At 43.6% G+C, this 24,315-nt stretch overlaps 1 protein-coding gene across 3 annotated transcripts; it reads left to right on the top strand.

The window, feature by feature from the left end:
• Window positions 1-157: 157 nt before the first annotated feature.
• On the top strand, window positions 158-22,363 carry sh3gl3a (SH3-domain GRB2-like 3a). 3 transcript variants are annotated; one of them, XM_012817242.3, is made up of 11 exons: window positions 158-404; window positions 16,152-16,220; window positions 16,433-16,505; window positions 17,235-17,378; window positions 18,621-18,754; window positions 19,248-19,406; window positions 20,010-20,113; window positions 20,253-20,377; window positions 20,604-20,636; window positions 21,115-21,183; window positions 22,007-22,363. In XM_012817242.3, exons 1-11 carry the CDS (start codon window positions 360-362, stop codon window positions 22,210-22,212), a joined length of 1,161 nt encoding a protein of 386 aa, XP_012672696.1. In that variant the 5' UTR covers window positions 158-359; the 3' UTR covers window positions 22,213-22,363. The 3 variants fall into 3 exon arrangements, with proteins under 3 accessions (XP_012672696.1, XP_031425567.1, XP_031425568.1); XM_031569707.2 differs by lacking the exons at window positions 20,604-20,636; window positions 21,115-21,183; XM_031569708.2 differs by lacking the exons at window positions 158-404; window positions 16,152-16,220; window positions 16,433-16,505 and adding an exon at window positions 16,996-17,165 and having other exon boundaries at window positions 17,201-17,378.
• The last annotated feature ends 1,952 nt before the right edge of the window (window positions 22,364-24,315 follow it).

Below are 24,315 nucleotides of genomic sequence, written 5' to 3' on the forward strand. Positions count from 1 at the left end.
ACTTAGAAATGTACAGCCTACATAGAGTGGCATGTGTATCGTATGCACAAGTTTCAGCGATGATGTTCATGCGGACGTGCGTGGGCTTGCTCTGCTCTCTCAACGTAGTTTGCATAAACAGCACTCTCTCCACCAATCAGCTTTTAGATCTAACCACATCTTCCCTATAGAAAAAAAGCTGTCTGTGTTCTAGTACTGAGTGGTCACCTCAAAGCAAATACGCAATTGTGTGAACAGTGATTAGCAACTGTATCATACCACTTTTGTAACATTTCTGCGTTATACGGTTCACCTGGCTTTTAGTGCACCTTCATTGTCCTCCCCGGCCTTCTCTGTGGTGTTTTTGTACATTTTTGAGGATGTCGGTGGCCGGATTCAAGAAGCAGTTTCATAAAGCAAGCCAGGTAAGAAGATGCCCCGTTACTTTTCGTGGTGTCTTTTCATTATCTTGACATTATATTTATAATTGCTTGCTACCTTACATGAACTGTTTAACTGAAAATCACAACTGACTGTTTACCTCACCAATCCCAGCCATAGCCCCAAAGCCTGATACCGTTGTGTTGCATTGCTCACTCCAGCGGTTGCCTGAGGAATGCAGTATGAGAAATTAGCCAAACTGTTAGAGTGGTGAAACGTTTGAATCGGAGATAATACACTTGCTTAAAATGCAGTTTCCTTAATAGATACATTATTTGAGGCTCTGTCTAAGTTGTAGCAGATAGTTCAGCCATCATCTTAAAGCCTGTAAGCACTGGGCTAGCATTAGGAAAAAGAAGCAGACAGGCTAACAATAACTGCCTTTGACGTTACTAATATAAATGAATTAGCCAGCTAGCTAGTTAGCTTTACGCTAACCCCTGATTTACTCATCTAAAAGTAAGCTATGGCTAACCACAATTAACAATGAAATCGGCTGATGTCCAGTTGGTAACAAGTGCACTAGATAGGATAATTAGCAAGCGAAATAACGTTGGTGTTTGAAACGCTCAGAGGGAGCAGTGTGCGTCTTCAATTTAATTACCCACTTAATGTTGCACGATTACAGAATTTTAGTAATTAGCCATTATGGGATGTTGACTTAGCTTATTGCTAAAGTATAAAGTGACTGTGAGGTTAGCCAGCATCATAGCAAAGGATAACAGCATTTTATCTTAAGCATTAGGTATTTCAAACTTAATTGTTTAAGTTACATTATAGGCAACATGTATGGGTTTATTATGGGGGTCTGCAACTTGCAAGTGTGAATGAACACATTTGAGGGTAGGCATTAGAAATAGTTTGTTAAGCACTGAAGTGCCATTCCATAGATCACAATGCAGCTGAAATTAGACATGGAATTAGTGCAGTCTTGGTTCGCAGTGTCGTTGATATTGACAGGTTAGCTGTAAATCACATGGACGAACCATATATGCATTGCCAAGTGAATAAGGTTTTTGAATGTCATTGCCAAGATAAATACATTACGTTACGTTGCCATTACGTAGATGTTGTTTGTCAGAAGATGTGACCTTTCTTATTGCTGATTAACTGAACCGTGGTAGTTTTAACTACCATAATGAATGCTTTAATGCACATACTTTGTTTTGATAATGCACTGTAAAGTACAGATGTACTTTTAGATGTACTTTTAGATGTGTAAGGTTAGAGCCTGTCTGAGCAAGTCACAGCAGTTGGAAACCTGTCCAACATGTCATCATGTGAACCCTCGGTATTTCACTCCAATTTATGTGCTTGTAGGATTCTCTTATTTGCAAAGTTAGGACCAGGATGTATATAATCTCAAATAGTTTAGTGTATTTGCTTGCACTCCATAGTGAGATATTTTCTTTGCACTTACCAATTGACATTTAAAGCTGGAGAATACTGTGCTAATGTCTCATTGTCCTGCTGATCGAAATAACTCCATTGTGTGAGAAATGCCACCACATTGTTTTCCCTTCAGGATGTAGGCTGTCTGTTTTTGGTGTGCACTGATATTATACAGACCTCATTACTGCGCTTCTACTGAATTATCGTGATTGCACACTTGCAACACTTTGCTTCTCCAGCATACTTAAACTATTTCACATTTTCACTGTAGGCCACCGTCACCATTGTTTTGTATCAAAGTTATTTGGCCATGTGCGTCTCCTACAAAAACATTTTTGTTCGATCTGAAAAAATGCCTGATCTGATTTTCGTGGCATTGCAATTTGAGAGAAAGGACTCAATTCAGCACGTATTGCCTATTCTGACAATTGTAACCTTCGTGACGTCAGCTAACAGTCTCTTCTCTGAGAGAAGAATGTATCCACATGTTTTTGTTGTGGACAAACTGTCATTTGCTGTGAGTTGAGTTAGCATGCTTTCCATTGTTTTTCCATGTTGAACTGGGAGTGACTCCAGTATGACCACAGCTGAATAAACACACAGACCTGGTATCATCCCCTCACGGATGAGGCTTGTTATTAGCCCAAGCCGTCACGTCACGTCAATGCTGTTGCATTGGTCACACCTCCCATGATTGACTCCTCACCTGCCACATCACCACGCATAAACCGCACAGCAACCATAAGATGTTGTGAGTGTGTGTGTGTGCAACTCCTCATGCCTAATCAGGGTGCACTGATAGGCCTAATTAGTTAAGCAGTCTATGGGCCAGTTCCATGGGAGTGTTTCAGTTCTGTTGATGACAGTACAAGGTTCATAACTTTCCACTACATGTACCTAGTTGTGAACAAGAGCATGTCGGCTGTGAGGGATGAGTTTCAGTTTCAGTGTCCACACAGTGTGGGAGTTACATTTTAGTTTAAAGTCCTTCGGTGTTCTCACTCACAGAAATGAAAGTACACTTAGACAAATATTAGCTTGACGACAGAAACCTTTTGTCAACAAAGCACCTTTTCACTGCCTCTGACCCTCAGTAGTTCACACCCTGCTACCACTGATCTTCATTCAGTCATGTAGAATTCGGGATATCTGCAACCTTTATCTCTAACTGTACAGAGTTTTTAAGCAGTTATCGTGGTGTAACACAACCGAATCACATATAAAAAGACACACTGCATGTGATTCAGGTAAAACTGGTGAGTTTACTGTTGTGCACTTCAGATGACTTGGTTTGTCTGCCTTAGGAGACTTTGTCATGGACTGTGGGACTGTTGCTGGTGTCTCCTGTCAGAGGTTATGGATGATGTTGTTCTTGGAGGAGGACTCCCTTGGCAGGGCCCCTGCACAGAGGAGCTGTGCACCATGGGAATGTAGCTCTGGGAAATATCACATGATGATTCACTCGCCTGCCTGCCTGCCGAGGGATTCGGCTCATGTTGTTGGAGAATAGCCCTAATAATACTCTAAAGTCTAAAGTATTCTAAAATGTACTCTAATATACTAAAGTATATCATCTAAAATACTCTAATAGTCTAAAGGGTTCTAAAATTGAGCTTCTGTTAATTGCTGCTTGCTGCTCTGTTAGCATGCATCCTGCCATGGATGTCAATGATTATATTAATTCCCAAGAACACACTAGCAAATCATACATTAAGCCCCTTCAACATATTGACAAAGACACAGGCTACCAATTCAGTTTAACCACGTGGTCACTAGTAGAAACTAGAAGAGCTTCATCACCCAGCCTCTCTGTGGCAATAGAGTGATGGAGGAGGGCAGGAAGTCAAACAAGTTTGGTACAGATTTGCACTGAGGATGGAACAGAAAGAGGCTGTTTGAAATATGGATGACAATGTGACAAGGATGGGGTTTATAAGGAGCACTCCCCCAGCTCATAAACATTTCAGCAGTCACATGCTTTTTGCCTCTGAGGTCTGTCACCTCGCCCAAGTCTCAACTGCTCCCAGAAGTCTGACTGCTATTAAAGAACAAGATCTGTCATTGGCAGTATGTACAATTGCAGTTCCCATGTCCTAATGCAGTGGTTCTCAAAGTGGGGGGGCGCGAACACTCTCCAGGGGGGGCGCGATGTCACAGACGGAGAAAGAAAAAAAAACCGCCGACCTGTCACTGGTTAGTGAAAGCTCCCTCAGTAGCGAAATGCAAGGGGCTGGACTGACCCAAACAAATCAAATACTGTTTTGCTCCTGATCCACCAATCAAAACGGAGTATTATCATTTCAACGCGAGTAGCACCTCCGCTTCCGAGTATAAAAACAAAACGCAGGCATGGAGGTAAGCGCTCACCCTGAGACGACACTTTGCAGAGTTTGTGCAATTTCTCTTGTTTCCTCTATCATTCAGATATTCATTGCTTTATAAACAGTATTTTTAAAGACTCACTCCTTCCTTAGTAATACCTTACTGCACTTGCAGTAGGTCTATTCGTAGCCTATTCTAAGGAGTAATTTGCTCCACAATCTTTTAGAAAAGCTCGTAGCCCCGAGAGCTAGCCTAGCTAGCTACCTTTTCCAACTACAGCTAGCCCTTTTCTCCTTAACACCTAGCCTACCTTTACATTTTTTGATCATCCACCGCAACAAATAAAACACCAGCACTTGAATACTATTTTGTGCTGTCCCTGTCTACATTGTGTACAGTTCGTTTGGTTAGGAATCATTGCCTAGCACAGCCTTATCCATTGTTCGTGTGCAAGTCGTTCACAACCACACATACAAGAACACGACGTTGAAATTAGAACTTTATTAACTTCATACGCTGTATCAGCAAACAAACACAACATGGACAAGTTTCTGATTCGTAAAAGTCAGAAAGAGAAGCCTGTGGACTTCTTTAAACATAAACGTGATGGCCTCCAGCAACAACGAACCACCATGTCCAAGCATAGCACTATCTCCAAGCAGTGTCTGGAGCCTCTTATGTAGTTGCTCATAGAATTGCTAAGCTTGGCAAACCCCATACAATTGCCGAAACACTGATTTTGCCGGCCACGCAACACGTTTAGAATAATGATAGGTATTGTGCTGAGTTTAGCTCCTATGTCAAATTACACTGTATCACGCCGAATATCAGAAATCAGTTTGGGTCCTATTTCAAAGAGGACTACCGTTCATTCGCCTGAGTTCGGGATCCATTTCTCTGCTCAGCAGATGAGCTGTCACTAGACATGAAAGAGCAGCTGAAGAGTGACAGTAGACTTAAGCATCTCCCCTCTTTCGTCATTCTTTTTTTTGTAAAGATCACAAGAGGCCCATAATAATAACAGTATCCTAATGATAGCAATAATACCACTTATTATTATTATGATAATAATAATAATACAATAATAATAATTGGTCGATAATCATTAATTATAATAATACCTACTATTACTGATAATAATAATAACAATAATAAAAATAAATAGTTATAATAATTGTCTGTATGGGCCTAACAATAACAATAGCCTAACCTTGACATGTCAGGCCTATCAATAACAATACACTATCTATCTATCTATCTATATATGGTGGTGTAGTTGAGGGCGGTGGCGGCGGGCCGCGGGTGGATGGGGGGGCCCCAACTACCCCTAACCAGCTTTGGGGGGGCCCAGCTTGCAAAAGTTTGAGAACCCCTGTCCTAATGAATATGGTCTTTGATGGATAAAGCACCTGACATGGTGGCCTGTCCCCACCTGTTATTTCCTCCCCCAGCGTCTGAAGGTACTGTGATGACTGTTGAACACCGTTCATTCACAATGCACCAACCCTCTGCAGACCCCAGGCTGTTAGTTCACATCCTGTACCTTTGAGGGTGTGTGTGTGTGTGTCTGTGTGTGTGATGTTTTTCAGCACAACGTCTGAAAGGGGTCGGACTGGGTGTCACCGACAAAGCTCTTTGGTCTCTAAATGTCTGTGCATGCAGACTTCTCTTGCGCTCATCAATGCAACATCAAGCGCTCACCGTTCCCCTGGGGCTGCGTGCGGAGAAGGCCAAATGCTCTCCCAGAGAGGAGATGCAGCTTTGTGTCTAAACACAGGGTTGCTCTGCATGCCAGAGGCCACATTTAGGGGACTCTTCAGCCAGGCGTCCGGCTATTCCGTATCGATTGTGTCGAATCGACTCCTAACAGAGCCATCCCTGTTTATTACCCTCTTAACGTAGCATTCTCGCACACTCCTCCCAGATGTAATGGCTTCTGTCACTCTGAGGCAGACTCTGGTATTTAGTTTATTTGTCAGAGAGATGCATGGAATGCTAACTCCTTGTTCAGTCAGTAGGGTTGTTTTTTAGAAAGGGGAGAAGTAGAGGTTTTCTGTCTTTGTTATATGTTATATGTTATTTCTGGTATATGTTATTTTGGTATATGTTATTTGTGTTACCTGTTGTATGCCGTCTACTGCGTAGATGTTGGCTGCCAAGTCATAAGAATTTCGCTGCGCTGAAGAAATTTGGTGTATGCGACAATAAACACTTTGACTTTGACTTTGACTTCCTGCAGGGCGTGTTTAATGCTTCAGGGAGAATGTCTGCATCCATGCAACAAAAACCGAGTGACTGGTGGATAATGCATCACCAGCCTGCCGTTATTGATGGGGCTATACTGCTGCACAGTTGTTTTTTTGAAACGGAGCACCACCATCTCCCTCCCTCCTGACACAGGACAGATGAGAGCCAGAGGCCATCGATCAGCAGTAGGCCTATTTATTTAGCCTTGTTGACTGCTGGGAAAAATGTCATGGCACTGCTAAAGGACACCAGTGCATTTCGAGCCTCGGAGAGGCATTCATGGCGCAGTGTGGGACTTGGGAGTGGGGCGGGGTGGAGGACGGTCGTCGTCCCATCGCAGTGCCCAGCTCCTGCTGAGGCTCATCCCTGTGAAAACAAGCCAGTGCAGAGGGGAGCCACCGGTGGCAGGATGTTCTCTGCAGCAGCCGTGCGGTGCGGTGCGGTGCGGTGCGGTGCGGTGCGGTGTGGTGTGGTGCGAGGGGGTCTCTCAGGAAGCTGCACACAAATGTGTGCTCCATTTCCCGGACCAGGGGCGGGTTGCGATAACACAAGCGCTTATCTACCACGGGCGCCCAAACTCAGTCCTAGACCCACACCCCACAGAGGCCGGGGAATCTCCCATGGGATCCATCTCAATCGACTTCTCCAGTGCTGCTGTGTCTACCATAGGCTTTCAGAGATCAGACCACACATTTGTTCTGTTCCGATGCTCTTCAGATTGAGTCTGTTTGTTTGAAGTCCTCAAGACGTGACCTGTTGATATCTAGCCTTGGATTGGTTTGAACTTCAGAACCATGAGGCTGTGCTCACTCCTTGGCTCTTTAACTCCACGTCCGGTCCACATTTCCTCTTAGCCTTTCCCCTCTCTGTATGTCTTTCTTTGTACGAATCGTACGTGTTTCCTCAAATCAAGGCGTTCTGTCTCAATGTATGGGGTGATATTGACATTTCCTGTGGTTATTTTGTGGGTGTGGGGTGGTCAGGGGAGCTGGTGCAGAACGGAGGGATGTTGAAGTCGGTTCTTCTGGCAGCTGCAGGCCTGGACACTAAACTCATGCATCCACACACACACACACACACACACACACACACACACACAACAAAGCCACAGTTCTCCTCTGCTCACACACTAGTGTTGTGTACAGATTGCTGTTAAATGAGGAATTGGGTTTCATGTGAAAAGACTCAGTAGTCAGGTTGGTTAGTCAAAGGCAGTACACAAGGGCCGGCGTACAGTAGGCTTAATCACATCATTGTCAAAGACTATGTCTGATATGTGAACCAATCGTAGAGTTATTCAGTATTTCAACAAGCGAAACAGCAAGCTATTTATTCACCACTCTTTGTTTCTCTCTCCAAGGCAGAGATTCTTTGAAGAGCTTAACACTTTTGTGTTAAGCCACTCTGGCCCCGTTAATGAAGCAGACACTCAAACCCACATGAAGTACATTACCACAGCAGCTGTACACCATTTGTTTGGTCCCTATTGTCTGCCAATTGTTTTTCTTCAAATTGAACAATATATTAACTGTTTAAAGTATACTATAAATACAAAACACTTGGCTTCAAACTACAGCTTCAAACTTTTTAACTTCAAACTATGAACAATATATTAACTGTTAACAACAGTTTACAGTATACTTAAATAAATATAAATAAAAACAAAACACATACACACACTACAGCTTCAAACTTTAGCAATTCTTTTGCAGAAATATGAGCATATTTGCCTCCGGAGTCCAAAATATATTGTTTTGTTTGCATTTATTTCATGAAATTTCACTATTTTCTGATTTGTTTATACCTATCTTTTCTATCTTGTTTATACTTAATCTTGTTATTTGAACACACTGAGTACGTGAACTTGTACTGCCCCTTTTAAGAGACTATAGTTTTGCTGGCATCTCCGTTTAGTCTTCAGTCTGCGGTTGCTGATCTGCCTTTGACTCTTCTCTCCCCCCTTACACGCAATTGTTTTGTTGCATTTGCTGCACGTCGCTTTGTTTGAATCTTTTTGTGCAAAATACAGCCACACTTTTGACCGTTTACTCTCTGTTAAAAGGTTGATGGCTAGCTAGCTACTGTAGCTATACAAACGGCTATCGTTACCTGCTGCCAGGACGGAGTCATCAAGTGTAACCATATTGGCACCGGTTTTCGGTACCCAACCTTAGTTGGGAAGGGGTCAGTTAGGTAATTTGAGGAATTAAGCCAGCCACCTGGGAGAAACAAGTGCCTGCTGAATGGGACATTAAGTCCAATACAGTGTGATTATAGCATCAACTGAAGACTCATTCAGGGAATTAATACTGTTTTTATGAATTGATGGGAGTAGAGAAGAAGTGGTTTATTTTGCCAGAAGTGATGCTTAGCATGGTATACAGTAGGCTTTGATGGGCAGTAAGAACAGGTACGTTCATTTAATTATATAATGTGTTTTTGGTTATTCATCTCCTCCTCTTTACAGAATTGATATTTTGCCTGTTCTCCAGATGGGGTAATCCATTCACTGAAAAGTTTATGTTAATTGACACCAAAGTTGTTGTTTTTTCCAGGTATGGTAGTCTGCTTAATCCAAACCAGCTTTGTAGTCAAAATGTTTTTGGATTTTGTTTATGGTGGGGAAGAGGTGAAAATCCGAGGTTTTTCAATTCTCTGGATGATGGCTGACTAGTGATGAAAACCAGCTGCCTGAAACGTTGAATCTTCTGAGTTGTGATTGGAGTGCACTCTTACCTGTAAGCCCTACTGCACAGCGACATTAGTGTGCTTGTTCCACACAGAAGAAGGAAAGGTATGTTTGGTGAAGGGGTTGTGCAGTGCGTCTCTGTATTGTCTAACCTCTCAGGAGAGGAAAGGGTTGGCGTTTTCTTTGCTACAAAGTAGTGTCTTTCATAACCTGCCAGGCCTCTCTAGTAACACATTGTTCACTGTATCCAGGAAGCTGTTTTGAGGAAAAGAACATGTAGTCTGATTATCTTGGTTGTAACTCAACCCAGCGACAATCGACATTGCCAGGGTCTCAGTTCTGGCTTTACAAAACATCTACATTTCTTCTTTTTTCCTTTTTAAATACATGTTAGCATTTTGCCAGGATGAGCCCTAATAGCAGTCTTTGGCCCTGCTGGTGATAGCCTCTTGAGGAGAAAGATGGCAGGAGATGATAGGTCACACAGTGACCACGGAGGATCTCACAGTTCCTCTGTGTCTGGTGACAGCTGGAAATGAGATCCTGCCGTCACCGTCTGGACTCCAGCCGTGGCCAGAGATGGCAGGGAGCGCAGCTGTGCCGCTCTGGAGATGGCAGTCCCTGTGACGAGCTCGTGCCAAGCCCCCATCACAAACAGGCCCGCGGTCGCATACAGGATGTGGGCCCGTGTGTATCAGAGGTCAATACGTCCCTTTTGCTCTTCACTGAAACCACTTGTGATGAGGGGAATAATTGGCTTTTTGCAGGGACCCTCTTCTCTGAGAGCAGGGTTCTTAGACAGCCAGCACCGAGTCCTGCCAGTGTCTTCCCCGTTCCTTGCTGTTTCTCGAGGAATATCACCATATTAGGATCACTTTCACTCTCTCTCTCTCTCTCTCTCTCTCTTTCTTTCTCTGTGTTCTCTATTGTAAGCTAAATTTATTCTGACCTAGTTGGTCGCTTTTGCGTTCAGTGCCAACCAATGCCTGAAAACTGCTACCATTGGGATGGAGTAGAGCTCCAGATTTCTTTGAGCCACAGGCACATTCTGATGATTTTTTTTGGATCAGCCAGTCTAGCATGCAGCTCTTACTCACACGGCACATATATATCTCTGTTTAATATCTACTTTCGGTCTAGGTTATTGGATTTCGTTGGATTTCGTAAAATGTTCTATGACATTCCTTTGGTGGTCAGGCTATGAACTGATACTAGTAGAATTTCCTCATTTTGTGTGTTGTGATACGGGTGATTCAGCACTGTGATAGCAAGATTTCTTGCCTCTCTGTCATATAAGCTAAAAGATTCTCCTGTTCTGAGGATATTAGCACAGAGAAGACCGTTTGTCCTTGGCGAAACCTATCCACAGAGGTTGGCTCTCATAAAAGAGAGTTCTTTTAGACAAAGCAGATGTAAAGAAAATATAGGAGCTAGAGTTACTGCAGTCTCACCGTAAGGTAATCTTTTCGCTGTGTTCATCAAGCTCCCTTGTCTCAAATATAGTCAGAATGCCCTGAGGTGTTTCTATGCATGTTTTTGTATATTCTCTGTCGTCTTTGTGAATCATCGTTTCCTGCTCTAGTCACAGTTGGCATATCCTTTTCTTGTGGGAGTTGGGGTTAAACGGAAGCTTTCGATTACGAGTAGACAGATGATGGCTGGGTCACTGCCACAGTCCTATCGCACACTGAACACAGGCACGATATTCTTCAGAATATTGCATCAGGGCAGAGAAATCTGATTACCCAGGAAATGGAGGGCATTGACAAAGGGCAACATTAACACGGAAGGACATCCGGAACATGCCCTGCGCTGAAAGCACACCTTCTCAGGTCTTGGGAGATCAAGAACATTGGGTTTAGCTTCGCTGACTGTTCAACACAAAAGCACAATCTCACACTAAAATGTGTTTCACACAGGAAGAAGCACATCTTCCCATAGAGTACGCAGTCGGGGTGCAGTGTAGGTTGTGTTGGTGAAGATGAGGAGGAGGAGAGGAAGAAAGGTCCGTGCTGCTGCTGCACTCTCCCCGCTGTGCTCCCTTCTCTTTAGCTACAGGCTAACACAGCCTAGTTGGAGAGGTCCCCATCAGCTTACTGGGATCAAGCTGAGGTTGGATTTTTGGTAGGCCATTGTCAGGTTCTTGTTTAGTCTGAGTGTACTTTTATCTTGGCTTGTCTCAGTAGTGCGTACACGCATCCCCCTTGCCTGAACCTGGACCTGACCTGCCTAAGTCTAATGGTACAGCTGGTGAACATAGACATGTGATTAAACAGCACGGGTCCGTCTATCTGTCGTGCTCTGACCAAGTGCCTGTTCTGAAAGGTAGCCGTAATTTAACAGCAGCATCACATTTACATTGTCTTGTTTGTTTACTAGTGCTGTCAAAATGAACACGTTTTTTTGTGATTTCATTTGAAATATTTATTTAACACAATTGCTACATAATATTAGCCTGACGATGTCATACTCATAATTCTAGTCAGAATATGAGTCTGATACCGCTCCGTTGGACTGTGATTATGGGGCGTGTTTCAACCGAACCAGGAAAAAAAATGCCTCTTCGCTCAATTGGATATATCTAGAACCAATCAGAGCGACGTAGTATGACCATAACGTAGACCATAGGGCCAGCTGATACATTAAACTTTTACCGGATCCCGTAGGAAGGACGGCAAAAACATCTTTTCGATCGACAAATGCCTTGATCGCGTTTCTCTGTTCCTCTTTCAAAATGAATGTGCTGTCAATGTCTTCTAAAACAGACTCGAATTTCCACATTTCAGCTCTCCAACGGCAGCCATGTTTGTTGAAAGCGAATTCACCCCAAAAGCTCTTTGGTGACGTGGTTGATTACGTTAGGGTTGATCATCTGCCCATCATCGTATAAAGCCCGCCCTGACAATTTGATTGGTCTATCTATCTCCTCACAGATTTTTGTGAGGAGATAATTTCTCCCCAACGGAAGCGACACCAGACCGAACTTCCCGACCAAAAAATGTGTGGGCGTGGCTAAGTTCGTCTGGCATCCAGGCTAACATAATATTGCTTTAATAAGGGAAAAAAGTTATTTATAACGATTAATCACAGCAAATGATGTTACTTTCTTCTTTTTTTTTATCGATTGACAGTGCCGTTGGTTACTAATTGGACCTACCTTTCAGTATCTCGCAGAATGGATTAGCACTTGCCAGTTATATTTAGCTTGATTTATTTTTTCGACTGAGCTTCCTGCTGTTTTCTGTCCTTGCTAATTGGCAGGTGGTTCAATGGGCCTCCTGCATTCATTTTCTCTGAATCTCACGGGCTAATGGCCTTGAAGGCCTGCGTGTAATTCTTGCTTGACATTGACAGTAGTCTCTTCTCACACAATTTCCTTCCCTTTTAGCTTGGAAGACATTATGTCACAACTTCCTGGCTAATGTGCTTCCTACAACGGCTGTGTCTTTTTTAAATTTCATTGCGCCATGAACTATGTCTGTGGCAATTTGAAGGCAGAGCACAATGCCTCATCTCCATCTGGCCACCACCACCACCACCACCACCGTCATGACTGGAAGTAGGAGCAGGAAGCCATTTGTCTTTCACTGACGTTCTTCTGTACTTTACCCGTGGAGACTGACTCGCCACTCCATTATCAGCCTGTACATGGTGACTCTAATGTCAGGCACTGATAAGAGTGTGTGTGTGTGTGTGTGTGTGTTGACGGTGGCGGTAGATCCATTAGATGCAGCTCTCCTGCTGTGGGCTTCTGTTTGTGTGCATGTTTAATCCCAGGGGTCAGCAGAGGTCATGGCTCCAGTCCTGTTGTCTCATTCCTCCCCTCGTGTCAGCACTCTTTGAGGGGGGCCGTAGCAGTGCTGGCTAGCACTGTGCTGTGGCATGGAGTAAGTTAGCCATTGGAAGGAACAGAATGGCCTTAGTGAAGTAGCCTTCTAGACGGTGCAGAGGATTCTGACTGCTCGCATGAATTGCAGTATCATATGCTACAGGCTTTCTAAAGGTGCAATTGTAAGGACAAGTCTTGATCCCTTTGATTATTTTACTCTCTCCACTCCACTCTCCACTCTCATTAGTAAGTTTGATGTGTCCACCTGACCTCTACAATACAGGGCATTCTGCAGGTCACTGCAGTTAGCAAATCATCTCAAGAGATGTTCTGTATGTGGAATTTTAAGTTCAGAACAGTTTAGGCTAGATGGTTTTTCAAAAATAAAAGAAAGACGGCCCTTTTGAGGCACTCGTGTGCAGTTTTGGGATTAGAAAGACCGATGTGTGAAAAAAGGGAGTCAAGTAAACTAGCGCAGTGACGGAGATGTAACAAGATGGGTTTGAAGCAAACGATGCAGGTCCCAGTACAATACTGACAATTCCCTGGAACTCCCATCTGCTGGTGAAACACTGTTTGATCACATGGATGGAGCCATGCTCACACAGACAATATTGGAATGTTTTCTCTAATGATGGGAATAGCACCTTTGGGAATAGCACCTTTTGGATCTGTCATCTCATTGATGAACCTGAGCTTTTAGGTTTTATTGTTATTATTATTCTGGAAGTTTCCAGCTGATGATTGCCTAAACTGAAACTCTGGCACTACAGAGACGTATGTGAGCCTTGGCCTGACTCATTCGTGCTTCATCACTGTGTGGGTTTGGCCCAAGAGTTTAGCCTCGTTGGTTCAGTTATGTGCAGTATTTTAATCAGCTTAACTCCACAGCTGAGTTCTGGTTTCTGTGGCAAACCCTTGCAAGCCTCATTCGCCCTGTTTAACAAGCCATGAATGAGTGAGTGTGTGTGTGTGTGTGTGTGTGTGTGTGTGTGCGAGTAAGTGAGAGCAGAAAGGGACTTTCTTTTCTGTCTGTGAAAGGTGTGAATCATGAGTTGGGACTCTTTCATGTGGCATGTGCTCAGGGCTTGCCACTAAGGGGTAACTGGGGCAGTGCCAGGTTCCCTCCGAGGTGCCCAAGCAGTCCTGGCACAGTAGAACCTCAAGCCTCTCACTGCCACCCCCTGCAGCGGCCTAGTGCTTTAGTGACACTCACACACACACTCTCTCTCTCTCTCTCTCTCTCTCTCTCTCTCTCTCACAGTACAGTGTGCCCTGGGTTCGGTTTGCATCAGGTTTTTTAGGCCACGGTAACAGGACAGTTTAAATATCTTTATATTTAGGAGAAAAATAAAATAACCTTAGCAATGAACTATTTATTTTGCCTATAGACAAATCAAACTTTATATTCAGAAAAATGGCAGCATGACGGACTAGGCCTAGTTTCTGTCTCTGCTACAGTGGTAGTAGCTTTCACTTTCTCTGGAGGTTCAACTACCAGGGGAGAGAGCTCGATAGATAGATAGATAGATAGGGGTCTGTGTCAACTTGTTTTCACTTTCTCTCAGGAGCTTTGTTCCTGAAATGTGTGGGATGTGACATTGTAACGCGGTTCATTTTTTTCTCTCAGGTGACATAATCATAGTACATAGTCATTTGTAAGTTTCAGGATTTCACAAAAACTACTGGCTCGAATTCTATGAAACTTTGCTAGCATTCACTTTCGCTAACGTTCCGAGATGCAGCATTTGGACTTACGGAGGAGGTCAGTGCTCTCCGAGTGCCCTTCTACTTTCTTTTTTTTCTCTTGATCTATTCTATTCTATTTGTCACAAATTGTTGTCGGAAAGCAGCAGTGTCACATGCTGACTTTCTGCATGTAACATGAATGGGAGTTCCACACTTCAGGTTGTATAAATAAAACTGATTTATTAAAGTATGGTAGAAACAGTCAGTGTAATTGTCAGAAATAAAAGTGTAGTGCAAGCGGGTGTCTAATGAATGTACATATGTCTAAACAAACAACATAACCAACACGTCGCGGAGAGGGAGCCTCCTGCACTCTGCACCAAGGCCTTCTTATGGTGCAGCTCATCAAGGCCTCGTTCCTTACACCTGTGCTGACTCTGCTACTCAGCTGTGGAGAATAGAGAGCACTGATAGCAGGGGGCGGGGCAGACCAGGCTGGGTCGTGACAGCAGTGAGAGATGGTTTTGGCCGGACTCTCGAGTGGACTCTCTCTGCTCCACTTGGGGTACGGCCGGGCGATGGCCACGTAAATGAGTCATCATATTACAAGTGTCTCCACTGGAGAAGCCAACAGTGGCAAAGCAATGCTTGCAGACTGTACTGTGTTTACAGTCTTCTTACCCTCGTCATAGATTGAATACTGAATCCAAAATGTTCTCACATGGCAGATTTGAAAGACGGCTGCCTCTCCAAGTTGCTTGTCTCTGTCTAGCTAGCGTTCGCCATTGTGAAGTTGGTTTTAGTTTCCCCTCTCTTCTCCAGCTCCTATTTGTGCACAGAGCGCTGATCGGCTCCAGTCTGCAGCACAATTATAGGCACATTTTGGAAATGAAAGGAATATGACACATATTGTAATAGCGCAATCCATGTCTGCGTATAATATTGAAGCGTAGGGGGTTCCACATGATACCGTGTAGCGTTGCATCCCTAACATCAACCCACCTTATTGTTTGTTTCTCCTCATTACTTCTTTTTTTGTTTTTCCTTGTAGGGGTGGGGGAAAAAAATCGATTTTTCGATTTCTCTCGATTCTCTTTAGAACGATTCTGTCTCGATTCAGAAAAGTTCATAATCGATTTTTTAATAAATTTTTTTTTTTTTTTTTTTTTTTTTTTTTTTTTTTTTTTTTTTACATTCATTTTGTGTTGAAATGCAAGCTGCATCGATTATTGCATTGTTCATAGAAAGTCATAATTGTGACAAGGAAAAACTTTTTCTCTAATAAAAAAATAGATCTGTTGATTTATCAAACACAAAGTAGGAAGTGATTTGAGACTCTAAGTAGCAAATTCAAATGTTTTAAAAATTGAGATGCATCGATAACCGTTTTATCGGTTTAGAATTGATAATCGATAATCGGTTTAGAATCGAGAATCGGTTTAGAATCGAGAATCGGTTTAGAATCGAATCGTTGACCTCTGAATCGGAATCGAATCGAATCGTGAGGTGCCAAGAGATTCCCACCCCTATTTCCTTGTCTGCCTCTCTGTCTCCCGTCTGCAGCTTCTAAGTGAGAAGATAAGTGGCACTGAGGGAACCAAGCCGGACGAGGACTTCACGGAGATGGAGAGGGTAAGCCTTAATGCGTTTCTCCCCTTCATCACTAACTTGGTCCTTTTCATTTCTACTCGAGGACAACCGTGTCATAAGCTGACCTCATTCGGGGCTGAGGGAAGTGTGTCACATGTAGAAATAGACAAGTGTGCTTCATTCATGATTTTTTTTTTTCCTTCACCCTACCTTTGCCTTATTGTCCTTGTTTTTTTTTTTGTTTTTTTTTTTAGAAAATTGACGTCACGAACAAATCAGTTTTTGAGCTGTTGTCCAAGACCACAGAATACCTCCAGCCCAACCCAGGTATGGTGCTGAATGGCAGTGAAATGGGTTCACAAATGCAATGACAAGTTGACTTACTTTAGGCTCGTTTATTAAAGTTCTCATAATGCCATGAAGAATCATCCTCCATCCTGCCATACTTAGCCTGATGCTCTGTAGAATGCCAGCTGCCAGCTGTGCAGTCGGGCAGGAGGTAATGTGCTTGACTGTGTGCCATGTGCGCAGGAGGTAATGTGCTTGACTGTGTGCCATGTGCGCAGGAGGTAATGTGCTTGACTGTGTGCCATGTGCGCAGGAGGTAATGTGCTTGACTGTGCCATGTGCGCAGGAGGTAATGTGCTTGACTGTGTGCCATGTGCGCAGGAGGTAATGTGCTTGACTGTGTGCCATGTGCGCAGGAGGTAATGTGCTTGACTGTGTGCCATGTGCGCAGGAGGTAATGTGCTTGACTGTGTGCCATGTGCGCAGGAGGTAATGTGCTTGACTCTGTGCCATGTGCGCAGGAGGTAATGTGCTTGACTCTGTGCCATGTGCGCAGGAGGTAATGTGCTTGACTGTGTGCCATGTGGGCAGGAGGTAATGTGCTTGACTGTGTGCCATGTGGGCAGGAGGTAATGTGCTTGACTGTGTGCCATGTGGGCAGGAGGTAATGTGCTTGACTGTGTGCCATGTGGGCAGGAGGTAATGTGCTTGACTGTGTGCCATGTGGGCAGGAGGTAATGTGCTTGACTGTGTGCCATGTGCGCTCAGCTTCCAGGGCCAAACTGGGCATGCTCAACACCGTGTCCAAAATCCGGGGGCAGGTGAAAACCACGGGCTACCCGCAGACGGAGGGGCTGCTGGGAGACTGCATGCTGAGATACGGCCGGGAGCTGGGAGAGGAGTCTGCATTCGGTACGTCTCTGCTCTCCTCATATCAGCACTGTGTCACGGAGCACTGTACATCTCATATCAACACTGTACAGCTCATATCAACACTGTAAATCTCATATCAACACTGTAAATCTCATATCAACACTGTAAATCTCATATCAACACTGTAAATCTCATATCAACACTGTACATCTCATATCAACACTGTACATCTCATATCAACACTGTACATCTCATATCAACACTGTACAGCTCATATCAACACTGTAAATCTCATATCAACACTGTAAATCTCATATCAACACTGTAAATCTCATATCAACACTGTAAATCTCATATCAACACTGTACATCTCATATCAACACTGTACATCTCATATCAACACTGTACATCTCATATCAACACTGTACATCTCATATCAACACTGTACATCTCATATCAACACTGTACATCTCATATCAACACTCTACATCTCCTCATATCAACACTCTACATCTCATATCAACACTGTACATCTCATATCAACACTGTACATCTCATATCAACACTGTACATCTCATATCAACACTGTACATCTCATATCAACACTGTACATCTCATATCAACACTGTACATCTCATATCAACACTGTACATCTCATATCAGCACTGTACATCTCATATCAACACTGTACATCTCCTCATATCAACACTGTAAATCTCATATCAACACTGTACATCTCATATCAACACTGTACATCTCATATCAACACTGTACATCTCATATCAGCACTGTACATCTCATATCAACACTGTACATCTCCTCATATCAGAACTGTGTACATCACAGCAAGGGATGGGAAGAGAATATCAGCATCTGCTGGAGCGGTTTTAAGCGCACATACTTGAACAAGCACATACAAACACACACAAACACACACAAACACACACACTGACACTACCCCATTCCCCAGCCCACACACTCCTGATGCCTGCATCTTTTGAATCTAGAACATTTAAGTCACGTTTTTACGATTTGTATTCTGATTGTTTTTGACATCCACACACTGGGTCAGAAACACACTGATATGCCCTCATCTGAGCTCCCACCTGTCCTCAGTGAGCCCTCAGTGCTGAGCTGAGCTGTGTCTCAGTAGGGCTTAGCTTCCGTGAGAACTGCTGTGGAGCTGAACGGTGTTCTCTCTCACTCTCACTCTCACTCTCACTCTCACTCTCACTCTCACTCTCTCTCTCTCTCTCTCTCTCTCTCTCTCTCTCTCTGCAGGCTCTGCGATGGTGGACATTGGTGAGGCGATGAAACAGATGGCTGAGGTGAAGGACGCCTTGGACATCAACGTGAAGCAGAATTTCATTGACCCACTACAAACACTGCAGGACAAAGACCTGAAAGAGATTGGGGTGAGCACTGACAACTCTGTGTGTGTGCGCGTGCGCGTGTGTCTAGCTAACCATTTTCCATTCTAAAACATTCCTGTAGCATTCCTGTTTAGTTGTGGGAACATGGATTCTGTCCAGTTTTTGCGTGTTTCTGTAGCGTTATTTAAGAGAACAAAATGTTGTAACTGTAATAAATCTGATTTCTTGGCAGCTCTTGGCAAAAAAATGAAATATCTGCTTAGCTACACCTCAAACATGTATCTTACCTCCATGACTGCACCAACTAGACAAAACAAATCATATAAGAACCATAGGCTGGAGGGCTTTTTCATTTATTTCACCCGAAGCTGGTCAAAAAACAAAATGGACGATTCTTCCCAGTGGGTTGTCAAAGAGCAACAATAAATACCTTCATGGCTTCAAACAGATGTTGGCCGGAGACATTTCAAACTCCATTTTGTGTCTTACTTGGCACTGCATGTCGCCATCTAACGTCAGTCCTGCTTCTCCTCAGCATCATCTGAAGAAGCTGGAGGGCCGGCGGCTAGACTTCGACTACAAGAAGAAGAGGCAGGGCAAGATCCCCGACGAGGAGGTCAGACAAGCGGTGGAGAAGTTTGAGGAGTCTAAAGAGCTGGCGGAGAGGAGCATGTTCAACTTCCTGGAGAACGATGTGAGTTCAGTGACCCCTGTCTGACCCCCATTCATGGACCTCTTACCAGCATGGATTAGAATCTGGTACTCTAGAGTATACAGGAAAGGAGTGCTGATGACAAGTGCTTCACTTCTTGGGATGCATCCAGCATACACTTGAACTGTATGCTGAAACTCATACAACCTTCCTAAGAGGTTAAGGAGCCTTTTTCTGTATGTTTATAAGTTTTGTTCATTGATGCACCTTGAGAAATGATGACCACTTTCGGTGTTTACTGTAGAGCAGCGGACTTTCATCTTTTTTGTCGCATAATCGTGACTTGATACCTCGACAGCTGTACTTGAGGCCAGTAGAATGGAGTGATTCATCAGCCTGAGCAGAAACACGCAGGGGACGGTCCGCTATGGGAGACTGCCAACACAACATGAGTCACTGGGCCTTAAAGGAATCAAAGAATGACTCATTTAAAGGAAATTCACTGGATGAAACAAATGATCGGGAATGGGTGTCGTTGAGCAATAGCTATAGCCACTCAACCCAATAATCTGTAGGATTTGTTGTGCCGGTTAGCCTGACTTCTTATTGTTCTGTTTGTTTGTTCATTATTGTTGATGTTTGCAGGTAGAACAGGTGAGCCAGTTATCAGCCTTGGTTGAGGCAGCTTTTGAATATCACCGCTTGTCTTTAGAAATCCTCGAGGACCTCAATAGTAAACTCCAAAGCAGGTAAGCTTTGAAAGTCTGTATCTAGAAAAGTCGCTGGAGCAAATACCATGATGAGGGCAAATCAATGTTTACAGAGATTGTCATTTTGTCTGATCTGTGTTGAAACTGAAACGGGATGACCCCTGTTCGATCCTGACAGGATAGCAACCGCTAGTAGCCAGCCCAAGAAAGAGTTCAAGCCAAAGTCCATCATGAGCAGCCTGGAGACCCTCAACAGCACACAGCACAATGGTTTATCATACAGCTCATCAATAAAGTCCACAGGTACGTCTTGCCCACCCCAAGGCAGGTATTTCTCTAAGCTATGTACGACACAACGTGCTGCTGTTTGTTTCATACCCTGACTTTGCATACCTTGATCCTTTTGTGGAATCTCTGTGTTGTATAGAATTTGTGTTTGTTGCATTTCATTTTTGAGTTGACTGTTTAGTAGTGGTCTGCAGTGAGCCTTGTGAGTCTGTATGTGTAATCAATCCACTGTCCCTTACAGATCACCAGATCAGCCACAGTTTAAATGGCAAAAGTAGGTGTCACACAAGTTTCCACACTTTACTCGACAAACATCATCTTTTTAATTGTCAATTATGTTGTTTTGTAAACATGAAGAAAAGCTCAATTCTCATTTGTGTTTCTGTTTCTGATCAATCTTGGTGTGTACATATTGGGTGGTGATTACACAAGACCTCGGCATAATCATAGCAATTCTCTTTCATTTCCACTTAGTCTCTACTGCCATCTAGTGGTCTTAGTTAGACATAACCACATGTTTTGAAAGTAACACATATGCGTAGAACCTGCAGTTTTGAGACACTGTTTGACATAACTAATGGGCTGCTCCTGTATTAACACATGTACTCAGAGCCTAGTATGTTTATCTGTGGTGATGGTGTCTGAAATATCACACATCTGTGTGTCTGTGTGTCTGTGTGTGTGTCGTGTCTGTCTGTGTGTGTGTGTGTCTGTGTGTCCTGCTCCATGTCCATGTCTATGTGCTCATCCAGCCCATCCCCATCCAGTTGAGCAGTTCACCCCCATGCCTCAGTCATGGTCAGAGAGCCCCAATGGCAGCCGTGAGTATCCATCCATCTGATGTCCTCTCCTCAAAACACTGTCTTTTCATATGTGTGATTATCGTAAAAGTGGAGTCAGCGATACGATCATTTTCAACCTTGCCAGTCAAACAAATGAACCTTCACCTTCTCAGCCCCCCCTCTCCCCCTGCATCCATGCTACAATGTTCAGTTGGCTGGGACATATTTCTGGCACGTAGATCTAGTCAGAACTGGTTTTCCCACTCTATATGATCCGTCACATGTGCAGAGCCTGGGGCACAGCATATAATATATTGGTAATCTTCCACATGTTCAATATTTATCAGACATAACAAACATCTTCTGAGTTGGCAGCACTGATTGTATTGCATGTATGGCAACAGCTGTTTGACCGTTATAAGCCAGAAAGCCTTTGCACCAACAGTGATCTTTAAGCTGCTGGGATAAGCAACATCATTCTCAATTGTCTTGTTTTGTTTTTGCCAGAAGAAAAAAAAAAACGTTTGTCAAGTAAGAATGTCAGACAAGAAGAATATCTGCCCTATTGCTCTTTCTGGAGCTCTAAGATGGCTTTCATTTTTGCCCTTTGGATCTCATCTGTGTAAACTGTCAGATCAGTTCTGTTTGACACAGCTGCTGTTAAATGTGCCCAGACAGGCCTGATTAGCTGCAGCAGCTGTTGGTCTCTACCATTAGAGCCGTAGCCATCCAGTGGAGCAATCAGAGGATAGGGCAGCACTTACTAAATGGAGTGTGTGTGTGTGTGTGTGTGTGTGTGTGTGTGTGTGAGCCTGAGGTAGTCCCAGTCCCAGTGTTTTAAATCCTTGTGTCTGGCCCCCAGAGTCGGAGGTTCACATGGATCAGCCGTGCTGCCGCTGCCTCTACAACTTCGAGCCAGAGAACGAGGGGGAGCTGGGCTTCAAGGAGGGCGACCTCATCATCCTCACCAACCAGATCGACGAGAACTGGTACGAGGGAATGATCAACGGCGAGTCGGGCTTCTTCCCCATCAACTACGTGGAGGTCCTGGTGGCCCTACCCCAGTGAACGGCCCGGCTGCAGCCTCGGCGCCGCGGTGCGCTAACGCTCCAAAACAGGACATCACAGGAGAACTCTCCAGTCTAGTCATTGACCTACCTGATTCGTGTTTGGCCCTGCTCAGCCAAGGCCTTGCTATTCCACAGACATTTTTAAACAAATTGTCCGATTGCTCCTTCCCCAGTCTATTTATTTTGTGCATTTTTTTTTTTTTTTTTTTTTTTTTTATCCCAACTTCCAATCCACAGTATTCCTGGTTGTGTTCTGCAGTTAATTGGTGTGTGCATTGGAACTCATTCTTGCTCTGAAGCTATTTGCTCTTTTTCGTAAAAAAGAAAAAAAAAGAAAAACCAAGATGTGGTGCATATTACTGAGTTGGTATGTTCTTAGGCTCTGTTCGTATATTTCTGCTCAAATGTGGAACTTACTTGTACCTGCCTGCCGTGGTCTTAAGTGTTTTGGAGAGAACACATTTTTTTTAAACTGTGAGTTTTCTGAACTGCAACTCAATGAATGTCCTCCTATCAAGTCCTGTTCAAGTCTGTTTACATGGTATTACTTATTGTGATGCAGAAAATGTCATAGTAAGTACCACAAGCTTTGTGTCAGGTGGGGTAAAAAAAGACTGTATTACACTTACCGTTCAAGTGCTTTTTTCAATGGTGTTCGTATTGCACTAAAGATATAGAATTTACTCCCATGGATGTGCACATTCTGCTCTGTTTTTCTTCCTCTCGCCCTCCAGGGTTGTGCTTTTGCATCACGTTCACATTCGGAGATACCACTTTTCTATCAGCTCTGACCAATGACTACAGAATGTCATGGACTTGTGGTTCCTGCTGTTGTACTAGAGGTGTGTCACTGTCCTGTCTGCCCCAGTGTTGGAGCTTGATGGAAGCTACACGATCTACACGATCTACAAGATCTACTCTGTACCATGTCCTCAGTCTCAGAGTCCTGTGTTTACTCTGGGAACAAAAGCAGTCAAAAACTGTTTGTTTTTGTGTTTGTTTTTTTTCGGTGGTGCTCCTTGGTTTTAGCGCTTGATCAACCGAATTTTACTGACAATGCTGTATCCACTCCACTTAGTATGGAATGTACTATACAGCCATGTGTTCTTCATCTTACCATAAGTAAATGTTTAAAGCTTGGTTATGTTTCAGGACGATGCCATATATAGAGAATGCCATGCAAGCTATGTATGTCAGGATGTACAAAGGATGTTTGTACTCGTTTATACTGAAGATGGATCACGCCTCACCCTGTTCACACATCCCAACCAGTCACGAAGCATTAGTTATTAGCGTCGGTCACTATCATGTTTTGTTCTATTTCTTAGACTGTTGTTTTTGCTGGACAATTCGCAGTTGAGTAAAGACAAGGGTTTGAATCCCTTTTCTATGTGATTTTGATAACGAACAAAGCTATTTTTGTGACCTTAATATCATGCCTTCAAGTCTTAATGCTGAAGAACTGAAAAAAAGGAGAGAGAGAGAGAGAGAGGACTTTCCTCTGAGTGAAAAAGGAAAGAGCCCTAGATGTATGTTCCTCCTTTTTTTTTCTTTGAGCCATACCCTCTGTAACGTCCCACTCCTCTATCAGAATAGACCAGAATAGACCACCAGATGACGGAGGAGGACCTAGGAGAGAACAGGAGCGTCTCCTCCGTAGTGAAAACTCTAGTGCTAGAGCGTGTGTACGTCCATGTCACTGTAGGAAAGCAGACGGTTTGAGTCCCACACTACTGAGTCTACTGAGTCCTGTCTTGTTTTTACACTGTAATTCCTTCCCCTTTGCCTTGAGCACTCGACACAGCGCGCCTTTCCAAACCAACACAAACTTGCAACGGAAGCTGTGCATGAGATCCTCTGTCTTTTTCTTGTCTTCTGTTTTGTAGCATAATTTATACAAAGTGTTTTATAGGTGTTGTAAATGAATATATTATGACATATATTGCATAAATAAATGAAGATTAAATACCACGTTATTGGTGTGAAGTTTATGTTAAGTATGGCAGAAATGTTTAATCACGTCACACAAAAATAGCTACATCTCTACTATACTTATACAGCAGCATTTTTCACATATACAAAAACGGGAATCACAGTAAAC

This window comes from Clupea harengus, chromosome 6 (genome assembly GCF_900700415.2).
Source record: "Clupea harengus chromosome 6, Ch_v2.0.2, whole genome shotgun sequence".
NCBI classification, from domain to species: domain Eukaryota; kingdom Metazoa; phylum Chordata; class Actinopteri; order Clupeiformes; family Clupeidae; genus Clupea; species Clupea harengus.